The 23679-nt window shown below is 43.1% G+C and overlaps 3 protein-coding genes across 3 annotated transcripts in view; 1 reads left to right on the top strand and 2 right to left on the bottom strand.

Annotated features, from left to right (window-relative positions):
- The window catches only part of ADAM9 (ADAM metallopeptidase domain 9), a 145732-nt gene extending 141988 nt beyond the window's left edge, over positions 1-3744 (bottom strand). The window contains 1 exon segment of the mRNA XM_043563717.1: positions 3442-3744. Within this exon segment, the coding sequence (XP_043419652.1) occupies positions 3442-3538 (97 nt within the window). The 5' untranslated portion in view covers positions 3539-3744.
- A 261-nt stretch (positions 3745-4005) lies between these two features.
- Positions 4006-9165, top strand: TM2D2 (TM2 domain containing 2). The gene is made up of 4 exons (XM_043563782.1): positions 4006-4372; positions 5157-5244; positions 6884-6999; positions 8441-9165. The coding sequence occupies exons 1-4, from the start codon at positions 4146-4148 to the stop codon at positions 8652-8654; spliced, it is 645 nt and encodes a 214-aa protein (XP_043419717.1). The 5' UTR covers positions 4006-4145; the 3' UTR covers positions 8655-9165.
- Positions 9166-10993: 1828 nt separating this feature from the next.
- On the bottom strand, positions 10994-22870 carry HTRA4 (HtrA serine peptidase 4). The gene is made up of 10 exons (XM_043563795.1): positions 21135-22870; positions 20598-20697; positions 20058-20059; positions 19609-19817; positions 18304-18498; positions 17849-17881; positions 16130-16244; positions 15450-15507; positions 14935-15030; positions 10994-11520 (listed from the first exon to the last, which is right to left on the bottom strand). The coding sequence occupies exons 1-10, from the start codon at positions 21610-21612 to the stop codon at positions 11355-11357; spliced, it is 1452 nt and encodes a 483-aa protein (XP_043419730.1). The 5' UTR covers positions 21613-22870; the 3' UTR covers positions 10994-11354.
- Between the last annotated feature and the right edge of the window lie 809 nt (positions 22871-23679).

A 23679-nucleotide genomic window follows, 5' to 3' on the forward strand; every position in this document is an offset into this window, starting at 1 on the left:
GGTTCGTGGGTTCGAGCCCCGCATCGGGCTCTGTGCTGACAGCTCAGAGCCTGGAACCTGCTTCGGATTCTGTGTCTCCCCCTCTCTCTGCCACTCCCCGGCTCATGCTCTGTGTCTTTCTGTCTCCCAATAATAAATAAATGTTTAAAAAAATTTTTAAACCTGACCAAATTAAGTGAACTTCTCAGGTTTCCTAACTCGCTCTTAAAAGGTCTGATTCAAGCAGTATCTCATGCAGGATCACTTCAGAAAAATGACTAGACTAAAATAACAATGTCGCAAAATGTAAAAGAAACTAGAATAATCTCTCAATATACAAACAAGACCATACAATTAGATTTATTTATGAGGCAGTCCTATAGCACTGACTCTAAGGATGGCATAACTCCAAAACTCTGAGATACACTACGTATCAAAGGGGGAGAAAAATACCATGAGGCTATAGTTATGTCATGTATCAGTGCTTGTGCATATTCCAAGAAAAAGCTTTCAATTAGAGCTTGCATATTTGGGGAAATTTTCTAATAAACCAGGATTTTTAACAAAAAGCAGATATAAAGTCAACTTTGATAAGACAAAATTCAAAATTCTTTTTGAAAACTATTTTGAACCCGGCAAATTGTTTTGTATATATTTTAATTATAAGAGTTTTATTTTTTACTTAAAGTTGGAAAATCAGACTATCTTTAAATTTAGAAGACTGCATTCTCCGATACAGCAAAAACACAAAGATATCAAATTCAAATAATTTGCTGGCACCCAAAAACAAAATGAGTATGGACTTAAGCTCTTTCTACATAGTTCGTTTTATAGTGATTCACCATGAGTAAGCTTTAAAACTCAACGCCTTTAGAATGCTAGTCTTAAAAAAAAAAAAAAAAATTCTAGGGTCTGCATCATAACTACTACCTTAAAAGAGAAAATCAGAAAAGGTTTCACACCCAATTCCCTTTGTTATTTTTTCACAATGATACAAAGTTACCTTTGTCAGCCTCAGTTTTGTTTTTTTTTTTTTAAGTTTACTGTAAGTGTCAGCCCTTTGGAATTTATACTGCATTTCCTCATTGACACGTTACAAATGATCCTACCAAAGGCTGTTTAGCTTTTAGTGTTACTAATGTGTGGGTGGTACTTACTGAGTCCTCAAATTCTTCATTAGCAGAAAATGTTTCAGTGCATGTTTTAAACATCCTGTATTGCAAAAATTTAGTCAGCTGATTTTGGAAGAACATTCCCCTAGGGAAACATGAGTTGACTCACTGCACACTATTACAAAGGCCTCTCAAATGGTCTCTCACAGCCTCCAGTCTCTCCCTCCTATATTCTGTCCTCTACTGCCTTTGCCAGTTATCTTAATCGCAAATCTAGTTATATCACACCCATATTTGAAACCCTTCTTGCCCAAAGAACTTCTTGGTAAAGTCCAAACCTCTTAGCATGAATAGAAGGCGCTCTCCAACTGGTACTAACTTATCTTAGTTTCTTCCTAGCCTCCCTTTCATGTAGACTGCCTGCAGACATTCTCATCATTCCCTAACAAGTCATGTTCTTTCATCCTTCCATATTCTTGTAAAAAGTTTTTTCCCCTTAGAATGAACTCATATCCTTTTCCTTGAACATTTCCTAATGTACATGAGTTCAAATACCACTTACACTATAAAACCTCCCCTGAGATTTTATATATCACCCAGAAACTCTTAGCACATTTACTCACCTTTGTCCCTCCATAAGCATTAAGCATGTTGTTCATAGGAGTTCGATAAATGTTGACTAAATTTTGAAAGTATACCCATGCTTAAATGAAGGGACTGGCCATAAATTGTTAAAGCCACAGTTAAAAGCCATAAGGGTTTTCCATTCATCTATATGCAGGTATGCAATAATACGTACATTAATATTGGAGCACCTGGGTGGCTAAGTTTGTTAAGTATCCAACTCTTGATTTCGGTTCAGGTCATGATCTCACCATTCATGAGATCAAGCACCACGCTGGGCTCCAGGCTGACAGCTGATAGAGCCTGCTTGGGATTCCCTCTCCCTCTGCCCCTCCTCTGCTCATATGGGTGCGCATGTGCTCACGCTCTCACCCATGCTCTATCTCTCAAAATAAATAAATAAACATATACTATATATAAATAAACATATACTATATATAGTCCTATTTATATTTGCAAACACTGAAAATCATGGATTACTAAAACTCCAGATGGGTAATATACTACACCTTACCTACTGATAAATGTTAACCATCTAAGAAAAGCACAGCAGAAACAGTCTTAACCAAAAAAGATATGGTGTCTTCCCATTCAATAAAGTTTTAGTATTTAGAGCTTCAAAATTTCAACAATGGGGCAAATTTACTTAATTGGAAAAAAAAAGTAAGAAAAAAATTTAATTAATTTCCTGAAGGTCAGCAGTCCTACATTGAAATCTTCTATCATCACCTTTGCACAACTCTCAAGGCAACGATTCAGTAAAAACCCTCATTCTCCATACTTTAGGGCTAATAAAGGAAATACAGCCATGCAAACAATAACTTAACGCAAGAGCCAAAATAAACAAAGAAGTTGTTTCCAGAAACAAGCTAGAGTGTTAGCAATTTGTTTCCACTATGTCTGGGCATCTCCAGTATAAATACCTTACATATTCAAGGTAAGTTTCACAATTCAAAGGCGATCTCACATAAATGATTTAATTCTTACGGTAATCCCGTGAGTTAAGCAGAGCAGGGATTATTTTTACGGATTTAAGACATTATGAGCCCAGTAAAACCACAGATAAAAGACTGTTTGGCTACACAAACACAGCACCTCGCTTCCAAAAAGAAGTACTCTTTGCTACAGCAACAAAATGGCCCAAGACAAATGGGCGACCCCCCTTTATTCCATCACTAAATTTAGCTCTGTGAACCTACAAGGGACTCCGCTATTAAAAAGAACGTCAAAATTTCAAATTATGATAACCTGGAGCAAAAGTTCCATCTCCCAGTCTAGTTCCGAGTGACATTAACTCTACAAGCAAAACGAAGCTCCATTTCTCAAAGCAGTTCAAACAAGAACACACCCTCGGCGCGCACTCAGACTCCAAAGCTTTCAGCCGACTCCCTGAGGTCAGAGTAGGTCCCAGAGAAGTCCCAAGAGAGTCTGGGGGACCCAGTTATGACGAGATGGGGGTGGGGCGCAATGCAAAAAGCTCCGCCGACCAGGAGACGGAGGAAGAGGAACCAGGCAGAAGAATACTGACAAGAAGGGTCTGGGGCGCCAGACCCCGAGCTTCGGGTCTGAGCACTGTCCACACACAAGCTGGAGTGGCTCCGCCTCCCGACCCCAGGTCCAGTCCCCAGCCAGGCCCCTCTGTTCCCAGACACCACAGGGTAACTCCGAGCGTCCCAGCCCTAGAAACAGAAATCTCAGAGGTCCCTGGGGGGAGGCGGACACCCACCTGGCCGAGCCCCACCGAGGACTGGGCCCATCAAGCCAAACAACAGCAGCCACCGGAAGCGGAGGACCCCAAAGGGCGAGCCCGCGCCCGATCCCATCGCGGCAGATTCCGCAGGTTCCACTCAACACTCGGTCGCTTCTGCCTCAGCGTGCTCCATCATTTCCCAACCCAGACGGGGCCCCAGAGCTGGCCGAGATGCGCGCGCCTGGAACGAGCACGCGCTCGGCACTGACGCAACTTGGCTCCAGTCCGAGCTCGCTCCCGGCATCGCGCTCGCTACGCTGACGTAAAGAAAAATCCAGTCGCCGGCGGGAGAAGGGGATTTCTGTCCCAGCCGCTAAAACCCTCACTAGCCTACCCCGCCCATTCACACTAACTGCCCCGCCCACTACCATTTATGCCCCTCCCCCTCCGCTTCCAGGCCCGCCTACTTTGGGCGTAGAAGGACCTAATTGGAGGAAGTACCCGGAGGTGGAGCGCAAGACCCAGAAGCGGAATTGAGGAAAAGCGAAGGGCAGCCCCGCCCGCTGCGCAGCCTTTTCTGATTGGTTTGCGGGCATTGGGCGGAGCACACCCATTGGCTGTTTGGTGGCGAGGAGTGGGGCTACGCGCGGAGAGGCCTGACCTGGCAGGACTACCTTGGGTCGGCTGTGCCTGCCGAGCTTTGCTGTTGAGGTCGGGTCTCTTCCACTGGGCCCGGGAAGATGGTGCTGGGTGGTTGCCCGGTGAGTTACTTACTTCTGTGCGGCCAGGCGGCTTTGCTGCTGGGGAATCTACTTCTGCTTCACTGTGTCTCTCGGAGCCACTCACACAACGCTACCGCCGAGCCCGAGCTCACATCCGCTGGCGCCGCCCACCCAGAGGGCTCCGCCGGCGCTCCGAGCTGGGAATATGGCGACCCCCAGTCTCCAGTCATCCTTTGCTCTTACCTGTAAGCTACCCAGTCGTCGAGGTGGAGATGGGGCCAGGGATATATGGGTGTTGGGGTTGGGGGGGAAGGGAGGCTGCTTTTTTTTTCAGACCCTCTTCACCTGAGGACCTGATAGTCAACACGCGGGAGGTAAATACCATGACAGGTTTCTCACTCCTCTCACCCGTGCAGGGGAAAACCTTGTGTGTCAGTGGCAGATCCTTTGGGATCCCGAAAAAGGAAAACTAGGAAGGAGTGACCTCATATAGCCTCCGGAAGAAGGGTACGAGGTTGTGCCTTCTCTATCCTGCTCCCTTTAACTGAAGGAGAATCCGTCGTATGTGCTGGTACTGAGGCACAAATGGAGTAAATTACTTATCCTTGCCTACAAGGCACTTTCTTTTTTTAAAAAGCAATATCCTGTTGCAGAACCAAGTTTTTAACATCTCTTTTTAGTCCATAAGAAAAGGCGTTTGGGAAATGCAAAAGAGAACTGGGAATCCTTTGGCTTCAATTTTGCTCCCATAGCCTTGTGGCTCTTTGCCTAGGGAAGAGGAAGCCTTGGCAGAAGTAGAATCCATGTAGAAATCAACCAGAAACACTCCTTTTCCCCCAATTAAAGGATGGCTGTTTGACCTGCTGTTCTTCAGTCTGATTGACAGCAACTCTTGGGTACAGTCAGAATGAAATTAAACCCTAGAAAACTTGAATCAATGTCTCTTGCTTGTTTTGTTTATATATACATAAACAGCCATTTGCAAAAACCATATGAGATGGTGATCATGATCTTACTGGTGATTTACAGACCTGATGAATTTATAGAATGCGACGACCCAGTGGATCATGTTGGAAATGCAACTGCATCCCAGGAACTCGGTTATGGTTGTCTCAAGGTGGGTTTTTATTTTGTTTTATGAGCAAACTCTTCCATAGAGAAATAGTACTAGGTAAATGCTGTTATAATAAAAGTATAGGGGTATGAAGTTACCTTTTTGTAGACTCTATTAGAATGACTTACTGGAAATTTCCATCATGGCCAGGGTCATTAACTGAACAAGACATTTCACTTCCTCAGGAAGAAGCAGTGTCTGTGCCAAAACTACCCAGGTGCCCAGACTAACCTGTCTTTGATTCTTTGGGCCATTGAGATTGACTGATAGAAAGCTATTATGTAACCTCATTATCTTTCAAGTGTGCACTTGGCTGAAAGAGCAAAAGAAAGGTTTATGCACTTTCTAAAACCAGTAATGGATTGAGCTGTATCTTTATTACACGTGCATCTGGGGGCAGTGATCGTTCTTTTCACCAGGCAAGCAGTTGCCATCTACTTCCTGTTTTCTTAGGAAATAGATGGGGTCTATCAGTATATGCCTTTGTAGGAGGTTATAGTATTCAAGGAGAGGCCTTTGGTAACAGTGGCCTCTTGATGGAAAAAAGCCATTCATTTCCATTAATAACATCCTACTTAGTGTCCCCAAAACCAGTCAAGTTCATGTACCTTCCCCTCGTATTATGCAGCATAATGCAAGTCAAGATTCAATCAGGTATAAGAGTTATGGGAAAACATTGTTTATACTAAATCAGAGACAAAGGAATAAACCTGAAAGTAGCAAGACCAAAAAAGCAACTCTTACTGCAATCATGTGTAAAGAAGTATTTTCAATACAATGAGATCTTGTTCTATTGATAATTATCAATGAAGGTTTGAGTTAGCATTATATAGAGATCACTTACTTTTGCCCATTTTAATTAAAAACTGAGTTGATCCCGTGAAGGCACTCAAACTGCTACTTTCCCCAGAAATCCTAGAGAACCAGTACTCAGGCACCTGAATCCCAGGGAAGGTATGATTTCCAAGTCCCTTCCCTTTGAGGATGCTCCAATGAAAATACTAGTGAAGTACTTAATAAGATGCCAGGGGAGAATGTACAGCTGTGCTTTCTCTACTAGAGTTCAGTTACATAAATGGTAACAGGTCCTGTTCTGAAATTTTTTTGCTGTAATTTAAACTAATAAAAAAATGTACTGTAGATATTTGATAATCACACATTCATGACCTAAATAGAATTCTGAGCCAGCTGATATTCTGAGTTTTTTCCTAATTATGTTCATTTATAATATATAAAGCAGACTTCTAATACACATTGACTTTTTAAATACCCATTTCCAAACGCTCCAGAATATGTTCTTTTTCCTGTAAATATAGGATAATTAAAGCATTGTGTCCATCTGTTCTAAATGACATTTAATGAAACTGATTGTAAAGGTTTTTACTATATTATTAAAGAAGCCAGTCACAAAGAAGAAAAAAAAAAGTTTACTTAAAACAATGCACAATTATGGTGGAATAGTTTAAAATCCCCTTGAATCACTAAATTCCTTGCTTGCTCTTGAACACAGCTTTACCCCAACTTTGTTAGTATAATTATTGTCCTGAGTCACCTTTTATTAATGAATATAAAGATATATTTTGTATTTGTATTTACTTGCTTTGGTGAGTTTGGATTGTTTGTTTTGGTTGTTATGGCACAGTTTGGTGGTCAGGCCTACAGTGACGTGGAACACACTTCAGTCCAGTGCCGGGCCCTAGATGGGATTGAATGTGCCAGTCCTAGGACTTTCCTACGAGAGAATAAACCTTGTATAAAGTAAGTGTTACTTTGAATGGTTTGGTTGGTACTTAGAGGTACAGCTGTTTTTCTTGTCATCTCTTGATGTGACTTTTTCTTTTAAGTGTTAAATGGGGCACCTGGGTGGCTCAGTCAGTTAAGCGTCTGACATCCGACATCGGCTCAGGTCAGTGATCTCACGGTTTGTGAGTTCAAGCCCTGCATCAGACTCTGTGCTGACAGCTCAGAGCCTGGAGCCTGCTTTGGATTCTGTGTCTCCCTCTCTCTGCGCCTCCCCCACTCTCTCTGTCTCTCTCTGTCTCAAAAATAAATAAAACATTTTTTAAAAAGTGTTAATTAGGGGCGCCTGGGTGGCTCAGTTGGTTGAGCGCCCGACTTCGGCTCGGGTCATGATCTCACAGCCCATGAGTTTGAGCCCTGTGTCGGGCTCTGTGCTGACAGCTCGGAGCCTGGAGCCTGCTTTGGATTCTGTGTCTCCCTCTCTCTCTGCCCCTCCCCCACTCGCATTCTGTCTCTGTCTCTCTCAAAAATAAATAAATATTTTTAAAAATTTAAAAAAAAATAATAATAAATTTTTTTTTTAAGTGTTAAAGGGGCAACATGATTACTACTGTGCATAATCCATGGACAGGGGCAATGTGGTTATAAACAGAGAGGACCCTGGACCAGAGGCCAGAAGTTTTAAATGTCTCTTTCATCAACTAGCTAAGTGCCTTTGGATGCCCAGAGACTAAATCCCTCCCTAGCCTACAGAATAAAGGAGTTGGACCAGATGATCTAGTGCCAAAATTCTTATGATAGGTATAAATCCTGTGAAAATAGCCTTAGTATTTCAGGAGTAAAGGTTTTATTATGAAAAGTGTGGGTTTCTCTCCTTGAAATAAGTTTATCTTAAAGAATTAGGGTCATTTCTGTAAATTTTGCTTGAAGGCACAGAATGTACATCATTTGCTAATAAAGAGTCTGTGATGTTTAGTGATATTAGGGCAACTGCAATTGAGTGTCATTGCAGTATGTAAGACCCAAGTCCTTATTGAAGAAACCTCACTTTTAGTTGCCACAGAACAGCAGAAGGGTATACGGAGATCAGTGTTCACCTGATGAAACACGACAGCACTTCTTTAGAGAACTGTATTCAGAAATACAGCCTTAGGAGCCTGCCTGTGTCAGGGAAGGATGCGGGCCCAGACTCCCCTCTACCAGACTGTCTACAGAGCAAATGTGCTTGACTGTTTTCTTGTCTAATCCAAATCCGTATTTGTTCCTATAGGTCCCAGGTAGTGCTCTTTTACAACACTAGACCAACTAGAGATTTTCTTCAGGTGGGGGAGGTCGGGGGGTATATCCGAGGCCACAGAGGAACTGCTACACTATCTCTTCACTTATGTTAAGTTCATTAATCATTAAATGTTTTAATTTTCATGTGGTAAACATCTTCCTTTTCATTCCTTCTGTCTAGATACACTGGACACTACTTCATAACCACTTTACTGTACTCTTTCTTCCTGGGATGTTTTGGAGTGGATCGTTTCTGTCTGGGACACACTGGCACAGCAGTAGGGAAGCTGTTGACACTTGGGGGACTTGGGATTTGGTGGTTTGTTGACCTTATTTTGCTTATTACTGGAGGGCTGATGCCAAGCGATGGCAGCAATTGGTGCACTGTTTACTAAAAAGAGCAACCGTCATGGCCCAGAGAGGCACGTCTTCTGAATTCATCTCTACAGGCTCAAAACTCTTCCTTGATGCCAGACCTGACCATTACTTTTCCCTCTTTGGAGGGAATGGGTTTGGTTAGGAAGGTTTCTCTGGACTCCGGGTTTTCAACCCAAATTTTACCTTGCAGACTAGAAATGACAAACCAACAGTGTTTGGGAATCAAGTGTGTACCTTTCCTCATGTACAAAATATAAAGGATAGTGACTAACTTATAAGCTGCAGAGGGGTTTGCGTGCTCTTTATTTCTGTACATTGCTGTATCTTTAATACTTTGGAGCAAGTGGACCCAACAAGATGAGCAAGTGAACCTTGTGCCTTTTGTGACCCTAAATCTTCATGCAGAAGAGATCTGAAGCTGAACCAGTGAAAATCTTCAGCAGAAGTAAAATGGCCATGGATTTTAATACACACTGAAATTCTGACTTTCTGAATTTAAATTGCAGAATAAATTTTGCCAACCTGGAATGCTGTTTGGTACTTTCAGTAGGTAGAGTGAGACTCAAGATTCTGTTTGTTTTGCCAAAAGCTAGGCATTTAAAATGAACCACTCTGTTAATAATCCTACTGTTACATCACTATTTTGCCCCAGAGGCAGTATATACAGTACAATAATTTCTTCATTTCAATTATATTTTGAAAGCCCAACAATATCAGTCATGTCTGGGTTAAGCTATCCTCTTGGCTGTCCTATCCAAAAATTAGTTATTCACTAGTTTAGAGAGCCTATGTTTTAGGCTGGTAAAAAAACATATCATACACCTAACTGTAAAACTATTCTTCACAATTATGTAAGATAAGGTGAAAGAAAAACAGATGCTTAAAGGACAGAATTACTGAGTACTGGGTAGAGTTAGGATGTGATTTATGGGGACAAAGAGAAACTGAACATATTCTGTCAAAATAAGTGTGGTTCCAGAAGCTCTCACTGTGGGCTATAGTAGTCAGTAGGGAAAGAAACAACCAGGCTTTCGCATTCCCAAATCACGGGGAATAAAAGGAAATGTTCTGAATTATAAGTGGTTTTAAAAGCTTAGTTCCCATCCTTTGCAACAAGTTGAAAAGAACTGCTAACTATAAAGTAAAAGGAGGACTTTGTGGACAAACTAAGAGCCTGATATTCAGGATAAATTCTAGAAACAATCAAGGTAGAAGTACTCAAAGTTTAGTCTCATAATAGTTGACTTAAAGACCAAGAATCACTGTTAAAAAAAACTCTGGATATGTTCCATCATTATGAATCAGCTTTTCTAAAAGTTTCAGCTTTATTATCCCTGATAAATATGCTCACTGTACTTCTATTCTTAAATGGTAGCAACTGTGAAAAATTAAAACAGATTATTCTGTCTTGAAAGTTCTGTGCCACATTGACCTTAACCTTGTTGTCTACAATAGTAATAATTGGTAGATTCTTATTCATAGTCTCTATACTATAAGTATATAGTATTTTTTAAATAGTTGTAGGTCATGAAGAAACTAGACCCCCTCCCCAGGAAAAAATGCACGTAAACATAAAATTCTGCATAGAATTTAAGGAGACACTGTATTAAAAAAAATAATAACTACTAAGAGAAATCTGGAAAACAAACTAAAATTAAAATCTTACCAAAAATAAGATACTACTCTAAGCCACAAGTCCTGCCTCATCTCACACTTTTTAAAAAAATCTTGGGACTGGGGCGCCTGGGTGGCGCAGTCGGTTAAGCGTCCGACTTCAGCCAGGTCACGATCTCACGGTCCGGGAGTTCGAGCCCCGCGTCAGGCTCTGGGCTGATGGCTTGGAGCCTGGAGCCTGTTTCCAATTCTGTGTCTCCCTCTCTCTCTGCCCCTCCCCCGTTCATGCTCTGTCTCTCTCTGTCCCAAAAATAAATAAACGTTGAAAAAAAAAAAAATCTCAGGATATTCACAAACCCCCACCAAAAGCTACTTTCTTTAAAAACAACACTTTGGCAACTTTCAGACTCAAAATCATTAATGTTGCCAGGAGGATGAGCTTGGGTAAAAAGGTAAAAATCTGTAAGTTATTGAAGTATCTGTCTTATAAAAGAAGCCCTTCTCACAGTCAGAAAAGCTTTTGGAGACCACTGTCAGGGTGATCATGAGAATCTTTAATATTCTCTGTGACACTCTGCAGTTGCCAGTGTCAGTTTGACTTGCAAATGATGCCCATCCTCTGCATCTATAAACCCTGGCCAAATATGATACAACCTGAAAAACTGGGAAAAGGAGTATTATTAACAATTGGATTTCCTTTGCACTCTGGATTCAGGTTGTTTCTTCATATTTGGTGTGTGTGTGGATGTTTGTGTTATATCCAGTTTGTAGCTATAGAGAAGTTTTAAAGTCCTAAAGCGGCCTTCTGTCAAGGTTAAATTAGAAACTGTGCCTGTCTTTCAGTTGTTTCTTTGTTTAAATAAAATGTTATCAGTTCCCAGACTTCCTGGCACCATGTCCTTCACTTGCTTTAGTAAGGCTTCTTAGCAACCAACAGTAGAGCACCCCAACCAAAAGGTCCCTGAATGTATGTGTGTTTTAAAGCATTCATTTTTCTTTATAAGAAAGAGAACCTAAAACTTGCCATCTTTGGTACATCTTCAATACAAACCAGGTAATATAGCTTTGGTTTTGTTAGATAATTTCTCTTTAAGGCAAGATATTTAATTGATTATTTCAGGTGTGACTGTCAGGATCAGAATTTGACTTCCCCGACGAACCATCATGGAAAGGGAATCACTGTCCTTAACAGCTTGAGTAACATCAGTTGTGGTGGTAACAGGTTGCCCATTTATGCTGACAATTACGTCGTGGTCTCTCAACCCAGAGCTGGGGGGGGGGGGGGGGGGGGGAGAAAAGAACCATGAAACTGTAAGTTTTGCTTGTCCCCATCCAGAATTTAATGTCATTTCTTGGCATTATTTTGCTGTCATTAAACATACAACCAGGAAACCAGAAATAGCCTCAATCCTTCCAAATATGAGGACTATCCTAAGATAGTCCTGGGGACTATCACCTGGGGACAACAGTCTTACTTACCTTTATAAAGTCAATACTCTAACAATCATGTAAAAAGTTTACTCCTCCCGTATATTGGATTTGGTTTGGAATAGGGAATTTAGCTTTTGGTTTTTATCATTCTCTGACCTCTGTAAACCTCAAGCAAAGATGAAGCAATATATTTCCAAGCAATATACATTTTTCCCCAGACAGTTGTACTCTATCAGTTTGGTTTTGACAGCCCACTTGTCCCATCTTCACCCATGGTTGTGGAGGTAGACTATGCTGAGCTGCATGGTGGCTCTGCTTTCAGTTAGTCAAAAACCAGTCACCCCTCCAAGTCTAAATATTTAAGGCTCTGGTTGTAGGCTCCTTTTCCCCAAAGCTGTGATTACATTCTGTCTCCAACACATTTGCTTCACATAGAGTACATAGTCTAGAAACAAAAAGCACCCAAACACAAAACACTGCAATAATATATGTCCATGCTGATGATTTCTCTTAAAGTCAGTAATAGGCTGGAAGAGGCTCATCAAATGAAATGACTCCAGGAGACACCATTTTAAAGAAATGGGAGGGGTGCCTGGGTGGCTCAGTCGGTTGGGCAACCGACTTCGGCTCAGGCCATGATCTCATGGTTGGTGAGTTTGAGCCCCACATCGGGCTCTGTGCTGACAGCTCAGAGCCTGCTTTGGATTCTGTGTCTCCCTCTCTCTCTGCCCCTCCCCCACTCATGCTGTCTCTCTCTGTCCCAGAAATGTAAACATTAAAAAAAAAATTTTAATAAAAATTAAAAAATAAAAAAGATATGGGAAGTCAAAGGAAGGATGTGGATTACCAAGAATGTGGAATTTTTTTTAATAGAAATTTAAAGCAAGAGGCTATGAAAAGAAGTTTGAGGGCAAAGCTAAAAGCATGGAAAACCTTTAGAACAAGGACACCTCAGGAGGATGACTGGGGCAGTGTACAAAGAAGAAACTTAATTCATTATAGTTCTGTGAATAGAAGAAAAAAGATAAAGAAACCTGCCAGTTATTAGTGTAAACTACACACCAAAATGAGGGAGTGAGGCTTAGCCAGGATAAATGATCTTTCCCATGTCCCACAGCTTGGAAGAAACTAAAGGATTTGATCCTGGGTCTTTCAGACTTGAAAACCCACCTGGCTACTCACTCTGCCTCTCAGAAACAAGAGAAGGAGCTACAAAACGGGATAATCCAGGGGTTAAGCCAGATTCCACATCCCTGCTCTCTGGATAATTATGTACCTCTCAAGTAATTACCTCTCTGTACCACAGCTGCCGTTTCTATAAATTAATGCCTATATCATAAGACTATTGGGGGCTCAAAAAAGTATGTAGAACACTTAAAATGATGCCTGACATAGTGGTTAATAAGTGCCAGCTGTTATTACTATAATAATTGTGATTATTATTAGATATAAGTGGGTGAAGACAGAAATAATAGATTTCTGGTTTATCGGTGACTTCAAGCAAGTCCCATATTTTAATGTTCATCCAAATCACCTGCAGCTCTTGTTTAAAATGCAGATTCTGGGGCACCTGAGTGGCTTCATTTGGTTAAGCATCTGACTCTTGATTTTGGCTCAGGTCATGATCACGGTTGGTGAGATCAAGCCAGGAGCTGGGCTGCATGCTAACAGCATGGAGCCTGCTTGGGATTCTCTCTCTTTGTCTCCCTCTCTCTCTCTCAGAATAAACATTTTTAAAAAAAAAATAAAATGCAGATTCTGATTCAGTGGTAGAGCCTGTCGTTCTGCATTTCTAAAAAGCTCCAGGTGATGCCAGTGCTGCTGGTCTACAGACCACATTTTGAGTAGCAAGGACTTGGAGAGCTGAAAGAAATAGCTTTGGCCTTGAGCCAAAAGTTAAAAATAAAGGGGTGGGGGGAGGGCAGGAAGCAAGAAAGTTTAGAAAAGCCTAGGACAAGCCAAATTTAGTAACATGAGACCTACTACTTAGCTATTCTGAACAGTTAGTACCCTGTGGTTTCTTCCCCCTAGTAAAAGAGTTGCCATAGTCTAAAAAGGTGACTGAGCTCTTGAAAACCAAAAATAGCGAGAAAGGGATATTGAAGAAGTATAAGAGAGAGACTCAGGAAAATAACTGTAGGACAAACCACCTCTTCCCTCAGTAGTTAGTATAAATGTTTAAAGACAAGAGTAAAATCAGCTGAGCACTTCTTTGATAAGCTATTCTAGCCTTTGCTTTATTTACATTCATTCATTCATTCAGTGCTGGCCTCTGATACGGTCTTCCAGAGTTCAAAGAAAAAAGTGTCTGAAAGTACCTAAAATATATTATTAAACCATTAGTCCTCTGAATTCTTCCTGTTCTTAATAACTAAAGTATCGAAAGAGTAGATTTGAGAATTCCTAGCAAAATTAATTTAAGCTTATGCTATTAATTCATCATGAATTCTTGGGCTACAAAGAACCATCCCCTTCCCAAAAGAAGTCCTTCCAAACACAAGTATTCAAAAGTCTAAATCCACACTGTCCAATAGAAACGTAAGGCAAGACACATACATAATTTTAAATTTTCTGGTAGGCATATTTTTTTTAACTTTTTTAATTTTTAGAAATATCTTTAAAAGTAGATGAAACTAATGTTAATAATAAACCTATTTGGGGGCACCTAGGTGGCTCAATCAGTTAAGCGTCCACCTCTTGATTTCAGCTCAGGCCATGATCTCACTTGTCATGAGATCGAACTCCACGTCAGGCTCCACGCTATCGGCACAGAACCTGCTTGGGATTCTCTCTCTCTTCCTCTCTTTCTACCCCTCCCTTGCACGTGCTTCTGTGTGCATGTTCTAAGTCAAAAAACATTTTAAAAATATAGCTATTTTAGCTCACTATATGTATTATCATTTTAACATGTAATTTTTTAAATTATTAAGTTATTTTCCACTGTTTCATATGTCTTTGAAATCCACCAGAAACAACACACACCTGTTATGCTACTATACAACATCTTACACAATGCAGTGATTAAGGTATGAAAGGCAGTCCTTCCAAAACAAAAGGTATGTTTAATGGAAAAATATTTTACATCCATTGCCTCTTTTTTTATTTAAATAAAATTAAAGAACATTCAGTTCCTCAGTCACACCAGCCACATCTGGGTATTCAACAGTCATGTGCAGGGAGGGCCACTGTACTGAACAGTGCACGTCTCAATCCGACACACATTTTACCACGGCACGTGAGCTGCGCTCTTACCTTTCAGCAGCTGTTCCTTGAATCACCTCATACACAAAAACTCCAGAACTCACATCAGGGAAATCTGGATCTTGCCTTTTCATCTCTTGAAGAAGGCTAAGAAAAGTGAGAAGAGTTTTCCCAGAAGGTTAAGAAATACAATGACTTAATAATCTTCAGAGCCCTGGCCAAAATCTCCAACTCAGTAGGTACTCTTATCTGTTCTACTCAAGGCTCCAAGTGGCCAGGGAGAATTCCATCAAGCCGGTCACAGTTATTCTTCCCCGGGGGTGGTCTGGTTCTCTGCCGAAGCCTGGGACCATGGGACATTATAAGGTAGAGCCACAGAGAAATAAGCTACTGAAACGTTCAGCAAATATTGGTGCCAGCAGAGGCACCTACTCTGTGACAATGAGGCTCTGCAGTCACAAGAGTAGCTAGTTGTGGTCCAAATGCTTTACATCACCTGTTAAGACTGTCCAGCTGTGACTTTTGCTTCTGAAAAACAACCCAGACACATTCAAACCCACGCTTACTTCATAGTGAGAGGCAGCATCCGCAGACCGAGATACTTCTTCTGTGAAAGAGCTTTTCCTGGAAAGGAAAATTGGGAAAATTAACAACAAGAATTCCTTCCTTTGGGCAGAGCGTATAAGACACCAAGTCATGGATTATCCTTACTATTATTATAACTGCCTTTTCAGGGGCGTCTGGGTGGCTCAGCCGGTTAAGTATCCAACTCTTGGTTTCGGCTCAGGTCATGATCTCATGGTTCATGGATTCAAGTCCTGGGTCAGGCTCTGCATTGACAGTGCAGGGCCTGGGGTGCTCTCTCTCTCCCTCTATCTCTGCCCCTCCCCTGCTCATGCTGTCTCTGTCTCTCCCAAAATAAGTAAATAAACTTAATAATAACTGTCTTTTTGGGGTGTCAGCAATGAAAATGCTTCAGAGAATCTTTGTCACTAGCATGAACACTCCTCCCATCCACTCCCATTTCTAGCCCATGGGTTTCCTTTCCACCACAATTCACATATTTCTGGGGACGATACATGCCTGGCTTTGTGCCTTGTCTCCCAATATTGCCACTCAAGCCAACGTGATAAGAGCTGGGTATTAGTGACTCAGTATTCTACAGAATTCCTAATGGCAGTCTCTACGATAGATTGAGTGCTCCTGAAAACACAAGAAAGGAAGAAAAAGTCCTAAGTCCCCTCACCTTTCAACTGGCGCTCATGGAATTCTGCCAAGAACTGTCGAATTCGATCTGAGGGAATTGCAAAGGAGATTCCCGCGGTCACCTTGAGTGTATTTATGCCAATCACATCACCATCCTGGCAAGGGAGGAGCCATCATTAGGTCTCCAAGTCATGCAAACTGATAGGTGCAAAACTAAAACCAGCAGAGGAGAGAGTAAAGCCAGTCACTGAGGGTCAGAACACAGAGGGGCTAGAGGAAAGCGGACTTCAACAGAGAGCAGCGGATGTTACCTTACGGGACACACAGCATTGTAGGAAAACCAGGGGAGGGGGGGTACCTACCCATGTGCAAATCCCTACTGAGGACATTTTTTAAAATCTTGAGCTCATTTTTTTCCTTCGTCAAACTGATTTTAAAAGTGAACCACAGTTTGTATTTTGACAGGGATAAGAGGACAGGGAGTATTTGCCTTTTCTGCTTAAATGAAACTAAAAAAAAAAACATGGAAAAGGCAAAAAGGCAACACTTCAGTGAAACTATTCAGGATTAGCTAATTGACCTTAGAGAACAAAGCTCTACAAGGCCGAAGCTGAGAAGTGGGAAACACTTTCCTCTTGGTGCACTTCATCATCCTTTAGCCTTTGTTGAGTAATGGCAAGGGTAGAAAAGAGACTTCTGATCATACTAAAATACGTATTATAGGGGCTCCTGGGTGGCTCAGTTGGTTAAGATCCAACTTCGGCTCAGGTCATGATCTCACAGCTTGTGGGTTCAAGCCCCACGTCGGGTTCTGTGCTAACAGATGAGAGCCTGGAGCCTGCTTCGGATTCTGTGTCTTCTTCTCTCTCTGTCCCTCCCCTGATTGCTGTGCTCACTCTCTCTCTCTCTCTCTCTCTCTCTCTCTCAAAAATAAATAAACATTTTAAAAAATACATATTATAATTCAGTAGGTCTGGAATGTGGCCTGAAAATGTGCATGTCACCCTCCTCTAGTAGACTCATTGTCTACAGGAGAAAGCAGGTGCAAAAAATTACATGCATTGCTAAGCAAAAAGGGGCTCAGTAATTTCACATACAATTCATCCTCCAAAAAGTAAGTGTAATGTGTAAAGAACCAAAAACAATCAGCTCAAAGGGACTCAGAAAGCATGATCACAGACTGTCTCAAACAGCACTACACTCTCATGCTTTCCGCACATAATTGAGCAACAAGAAACTCCCATTTCCACTAGAGATGCTGAATGAAACTAAAGAAACATGACAGAGCAATGGATTCTTACTGTGGCTTTTCTGTCATCTCTATCAAGACTAAATTTAACCCTGAACAGACTACATCATGTAGTTAGCATCTTGGGATCAGGAACAGTTCTTCATACGCAGCAGCAGAGGGGTTTCAAGGATAAACCCTACATAGTACTGTTGGTCATTTAACATCTATTTTAGTTTAGTGCCCAGGACTTGTGTTAACTACGCAATGAATACAGAAAGCATGCTCAAGAGATGTCAGTAAGCATAAGTAAACCCTAGCACTCTCAGTTTGATGAAATCACATGCCAGGAGGATAAATCCACTGTAGATTTAAATTTCTGCTAACTGGTTACTTAAACGATGCAATAACAGAAAAGCATCTTACTACAAATCTCTACACAAGGGTGACATCCTAGTCTGCATCACGGAATTTGTAAAGTCTTTGAAAGTGAGGAAGAGACGTGAAGCAGCAAGGAAAGTGGTCACTTACCAAGTTCACCAGAGGTCCCCCAGAATTCCCATGCTGAAGACAGAAATTTGGAAAAGTCAGTACTTTTCTCCTTGTCATTTATACATGGCTCCTAAAGAGGTTTACCAAAAGCAGCCTATGCTGGTGAGTGCCTGTTCCTCCTAGATAGGCAAAGCCGTACCCCCGTCATCACCAACGCTGAAGTCAGTGCCAATGAAGGACAACAGCAAAAGGACCACCACCTTCTACAGCAGGGGGTGACCCCTATGACAGACCTAAGAGGCTACCATGGATGCCAATTATCACATCAAACAGGCTGAACTCTAACAACATGGCATGCCATCCCTCTCGTGAGGATCTAACTGTACTCTGGACATCCCCAACAGGCCAATGGGAAAAGAGGGCATTCTTACACGTCCTTCTCACTGTCCTGTCAGTACCTAACGGATTGAGGATGGCCCTCCCAAGTGACTTACGTTAATTATGGCATCAGTCTGGATATAGTCCATGTTCGAATCCTTCAGCCCCAGCTCTTTGCCCCCTCTCTGTGTAGTGCTGACAATTCCTGCAGTCACCGTGTTCTGCAGAGAAAACGGACTGCCCAAGGCCACCACGAACTCTCCAGCCCACAGGTCAGATGACCTTCCCAGCAGCAATACAGGAAGGTCAGTCTGCACAAGACCAGAAGGGATGGGAAGGACAGAGAGGTGAAAAACAAATCAAGAACAGAATCAACCAGTATTTGTGTTCAACACACATATGACACCGTCTCTATCATTTGGGCAGTTAAAATCCAAGAATCACCCACCCACCCACATACATTCTACAAGAGCCTGATGCTTCTTCCTCAAATTCCAGCAACCACCAAACTCTCTCACTTGATAAGATGATCAGTATCATCTCTAAAATCTAAAACTATTGCTTTGTAGAAATTACTATAACTAAACCACCAGTGAAGTAGCTGATGAACATAAACTGACATTAGCAACTTAGCTCGATTCCAGCTCAAAGGTTCCTAGTCAAGGTTAAGCCACAAACAGAAAGGAGATCACCCAGAGCAGTGCTTCTCAAATTTTAACGTGCACACAAATCACTTGGGGATCTTATTAAAATGCAGATTCTGGGGCGCCTGGGTGGCTCAGTCAGTTAAGCGGCCGACTTCGGCTCAGGTCATGATCTCACGGTCCGTGAGTTTGAGCCCCGCGTCGGGCTCTGTGCTGACAGCTCAGAGCCTGGAGCCTGTTTCGGAGTCTGTGTCTCCCTCTCTCTGACCCTCCCCCATTCATGCTCTGTCTCTCTCTGTCTCAAAAATAAATAAACGTTAAAAAAAAATTAAATTTAAAATGCAGATTCTGATTCTGTAGCCCGGGGTGGGATCTGAGATTCTGCATTTCTAAAACATTCTCAGATAATGTCAATGCTGCTGAAGTGCAGATTATACTTTGTGTAGCAAGCACCTCAAAGTATTCCTCAGCAGCTTTGAATCCATTGCAATCATTCCTAGTATTCTAAGGCAAGCAGAAACAAAGCTTCCCAGAAGCAGCATCTGTTGAAAAAAGAGGTAAAGGAGGCTGGATAGTTAATAGAAATTGTTAGGGATATACAGACGGGCAGAGAGGAAAATAAACAAAAGAGGAGTGAAAAACAGGAAAAAAAAAGAAACCAGAAAAGAGCATATACCAGGTAGAAAAAGATGTGTGGGAGTGGGGTGGGAAAGAAAGTATCAGCAAATTGATGAAAATCCCCAGCTGTACAGACTGATTTGGCCATTGCATACTCACGTTTGGCTCAATCTTAATCAGCGCAAGATCCAATTTATGGTCAATGTCCTTGACAGTGGCTTCATACTGGACCCCACTCTGGAGCTCCACCTGGATCCGCTGCTGGTTGGTGAGGACGTGGGCATTGGTAACAATGAGCCCATCCTCAGACACTATGAACCCAGAGCCACTGGATGCAGGAATATCCTTGCTGCTAAGAGGTGACCTGTCTCAGCAAGACAACGGCATAAGCAGAGGGCAGGAAAATTAGGGGATCTATCACAGTCTGGGGACATGGGAACCTCTCATTTATCAAGCATACTGCCACCACGGTTTTCTCAGACATTTTACTTTCTCCTGTCTGTTTTCATGCTCTCCATGTGTAATTGGATTCTGCATGTTCAATGCCTTGGCCATCTCTTAGGATCACGAATGAGAGCTGATTCCAGCTCCCCTTTTCCAGGGACCACCTCTGACCCCCACCTTCAGTGATGGTCAGAGCAGCAACCCTCTGCTTCAGAGACCTAATCTAATCATGCTACTGGGGCCAAACGTGGATCCCATGTTACTGAGTGCCACATTACTGAGGACCCAGGCAGGGAGAGAGTGTAAGAGAAGGCTGGTTCCAGCTTGGATCCACTACTAACTGGTCTTGTCACACATGATTCCTTTCCATGCAAACGAGCAGCCTGAGCAAGATCACCATCAGGATGCCTTCTAGCTCTTACATCTGACTCTTCAGATTTTGTCTGTGGGAGATGAGGGAGGGAGAAACCCCAGGCAACTGAGTGCAGAGGAGTGGCCCAGATTTGGAAGTCAGGAACCCTACGCTCCCGCTCTTTGGCTAAACCACCCTGAACAGATTACTCAACCTGTTTTGAGCTGCGATTTCCTCACAGCAGGTTTTATGACTAAACGATGCTTGTAAAGCGGTAGCGCAGGGACTTAAGTGGGCAGGCGCTCATAAACAGACCGCTGGGCAGCTGGCGACCGCCTCTTGCCTCCTTTACCTGCGGAACAGCTGCAAGTGAACCACGGATGGCGCCACCTTTTCCACCACGGCAGCGATGAAGTTGTACTTGCTCCTGAGCCGGCCTACACTCCTGGTCCCTGAGAAGAAATGCTCCATGCTTGGGGGCGGTGGGCGTCCCGCTGCCTGACCGCATCTGGTGTCCTATCCCCAAACTCCCGGTCTCTCTCCTCCTCCAGTTCCCTTTCCCTCCCCTTCCTCTCTTCGGGCTCCCCTTTATGTTCACGGCCATCTCGTAAGGATACGCCTTGAGGAAAACAGCTGTCATCCCATCCCGGGTGGGGGGGAAAAAAAAGAGAAAGGGAAAGGGGGAGACGGTGTTTAACAGGCCTGGGGAGGCAAGTAGGGAGAAACCACATGGGAACTGGTAAGGAGACACCTAAGAAGGAAAGAAAATTGGGAACAAGGAGTTGAATCCGCAGGCAAAGGCGCAGGGACAAGCCTGCGGCTAACCCCGAGTGCGGCGCGCCACTTAGAGGAGTCGCGAGCGCCCGAGCGCGCGCGGGCCGGCGCTCACCTTGGTCGGCGCAGTCGCCCTTCAGCACGGGCACGGCCGGGAGCGCGCCCCGGAGGCGCGCGGCGCGGTTCTCGGCGCGCAGCGCGCACAGGTTGGGGTAGGTGCGCCCATCGCTGCCGCACACGGCCGCTCCGGCCGCGGGGCAGCCGCAAGTGCCCATCCAGGCGCCGCGGAAGCGCTGGGCGCTGAGCGGCGCGCGGCACTGCAGCCCCGGGGCGCACCGCCGGCCCAGCGTCCCGCCGCAGGCCTCTCCCTCGGCCGCCGCGCAGACACGGCAGCAGCGGCAGCGGTCGAGCACCGGCGTCGCCCCAGCGGAGCAGGTGGGCAGCGGGGGGCAGCGCGTAGGCTCGCAGGCCGCCGGACAGGGCAGCAAGGGCTTGGACTTCCTAGCCTCGACCCTGGGCACAGGCAGCAGGGGCAGCAGCAGCCACAGCAGGAGTTGTCCGAGCGCGGTGGGCCGCAGCAGAGATCTAGTCATTCTGCCCCCTTCTTTCTTCGCTCTGTTCCAGTTACTTTGGTCTCGCAACTGCCCTAACGTGAGCAACACTTTCTCCCGGCTTGGGTGCCGCCTCCGCCAACCCCCAGACTTTATGGGGCAGAACCTGGCAGATCCCACACGTATCACCCACACCGTCCCCGCCCCGGGGCCAGGTCTACCCCCACGCCACGAAGAGAGGTCGCCAGCCCTGCCCTGTGCAGGCACTTACCTCGGGAAGTCCAGAAAACCAGTAATAGGGCACACTGACTAGAGAGATCAGCCACCCACGGACAGAAGGTCAGCGTTAGGAAAACATACACCATATTTCAGTATTTCACATGGTTTTATTACAAAACAAGCAACAAAACAGTTTTAGAAAATTATTTTTGCTACATACCAATTAGTAGATCACATAAAATGAGAAGCATAACAGTTTCCATGCACTCAGCTCAGTGCTTGCAGTGAGTGCATTTCACAGCTGAAACGTACTGGTTCAAAACACAAAATCATGCCACACCATAAGCAGTGGGGGAAGGGGTCAAACAGTATATTTTTGCCAATATTAGCTTTACTCAAACTCTACTTAGCATGAGTGACTGTAACTGACTGCTGCAGGCAATAACATGGAGGAAAAAAAGGATGAGGGGGGAAAAAGTGATGTTGGTAGAAAAGATTTAATAAACTGCCCATTTTTGATATGTTCAAAGTTTATAAACAAAGCTCATTTGGGAAACTCAATTTCCAAAATGGTGTTACTTCCATGTGCCTGTTTATCTGGTCAACAGTGAAAACTAACATCAAATCCCACCGCTCAGCTACTCAATCTGCTATTTATTTATTGGTTGCTTTTACTCGTATCAGAGCACAGTTATATTTAGGAAGAAAAAGAAAAAACCTTTTGTGTCAAGTAAACTACAAAGCTGGGCCTTACCTCTGCTCTTTTTCACTCAGCATTCTACTCAAAAATAAACGTATAACCTCCAATATTTTGACCTGAGTCCACTCTTCACCTTACTAGGGTTACAATGTCTCACAGGATGCAAAAGGCGAAACTACATTTACCAACCACCACAGAAATTCTTAAGCTTTCATTCTTAAGCTTAAGTTCTTAAGCTTTCAAGATAGTGAATGGTAAATAGTTCAATTATAGGGAAGACCACTTGGGGCACCTGAGTGGCTCAGTGGGTTGAGCATCCAACTTTGGCTCGGGTCATGATTTTGTGGTTAGTGGGTTCAAGTCCCATGTCAGGCTCTGTGCTGACAGCTCAGAGCCTGGTGCCTGCTTCGGGTTCTGTGTCTCCCTCTCTCTCTCTCTCTCAAAAATAAACAAACATTAAAAAAATTTAAAGCCAAATGCTTTGATTGCATAGGCACCATCTTTGGCTCACATGTGAAGTGACATTAAAAACTGTGATGTGAAATTGGTCAGAAGGTAAGAAATATGGACACAAAAGGAATTCTGAAATAAGGTTTGGGAATTAGAATGCTTTTAAGTGCCATTGAAGATAATTCTATTTATCTGGTGTTGGAACCACATTAACAATGTTCTCACTTGGTATTCCCAAGTATTTGCCATCTACAGTCCTTGTTTCCATCATAATAATACAGTCTAGATTTATAAGCATAATGAATTCACATTCTTAAAATAGACCCTACTGAATGAGAAATATATCAGCTTACTATAATGGCCAATTAATTTAGCAGTAGTATTCTAGCAGAGAGTTTACTTAACAAAAGAGAAATGGATACATTTTTGCCAGAGGATGACAGCTTTCATGAGTTGGGGAATGTTTAAAGAGATCTCAAAAGTTCCTAATTTATTTTTGCTAGTGCAATATCATTTATTGTGTACCTTCTTTGACCTAGCCAAAGAATTTTCTTAAGGAAAATTTGAAGATGAAACCAGAGATGAGGAGCTTTAAGAATTTGAAATGGCTACTTGAAGCTGTAACCTCACTCACCCATGAATAACTAACTCCCAAAGCACAGATTTCTGAGGACAAAAGTCTACAAGAGTCTGCAAAAAAGAGTGGGGGGAGAGAAAAAGAGAGAGATCCAGTAGATGTC

This window comes from Prionailurus bengalensis, chromosome B1 (assembly GCF_016509475.1).
Source record: "Prionailurus bengalensis isolate Pbe53 chromosome B1, Fcat_Pben_1.1_paternal_pri, whole genome shotgun sequence".
Lineage (NCBI taxonomy): Eukaryota > Metazoa > Chordata > Mammalia > Carnivora > Felidae > Prionailurus > Prionailurus bengalensis.

Coding starts and splice junctions, on each gene's coding strand:
- TM2D2 (XM_043563782.1), top strand. CDS start 4,146: ATGGTGCTGGGTGGTTGCCCGGTGAGTTACTTACTTCTGTGCGGCCAG. Junction 4,373..5,156: donor GTCATCCTTTGCTCTTACCT/GTAAGCTACCCA, acceptor GGTGATTTACAG/ACCTGATGAATTTATAGAAT. Junction 5,245..6,883: donor TCGGTTATGGTTGTCTCAAG/GTGGGTTTTTAT, acceptor GTTATGGCACAG/TTTGGTGGTCAGGCCTACAG.
- HTRA4 (XM_043563795.1), bottom strand. CDS start 21,612: ATGACTAGATCTCTGCTGCGGCCCACCGCGCTCGGACAACTCCTGCTG. Junction 20,698..21,134: donor GGGCGACTGCGCCGACCAAG/GTGAGCGCCGGC, acceptor ATTTCTTCTCAG/GGACCAGGAGTGTAGGCCGG. Junction 17,882..18,303: donor AGACTGATGCCATAATTAAC/GTAAGTCACTTG, acceptor TTCTGTCTTCAG/CATGGGAATTCTGGGGGACC.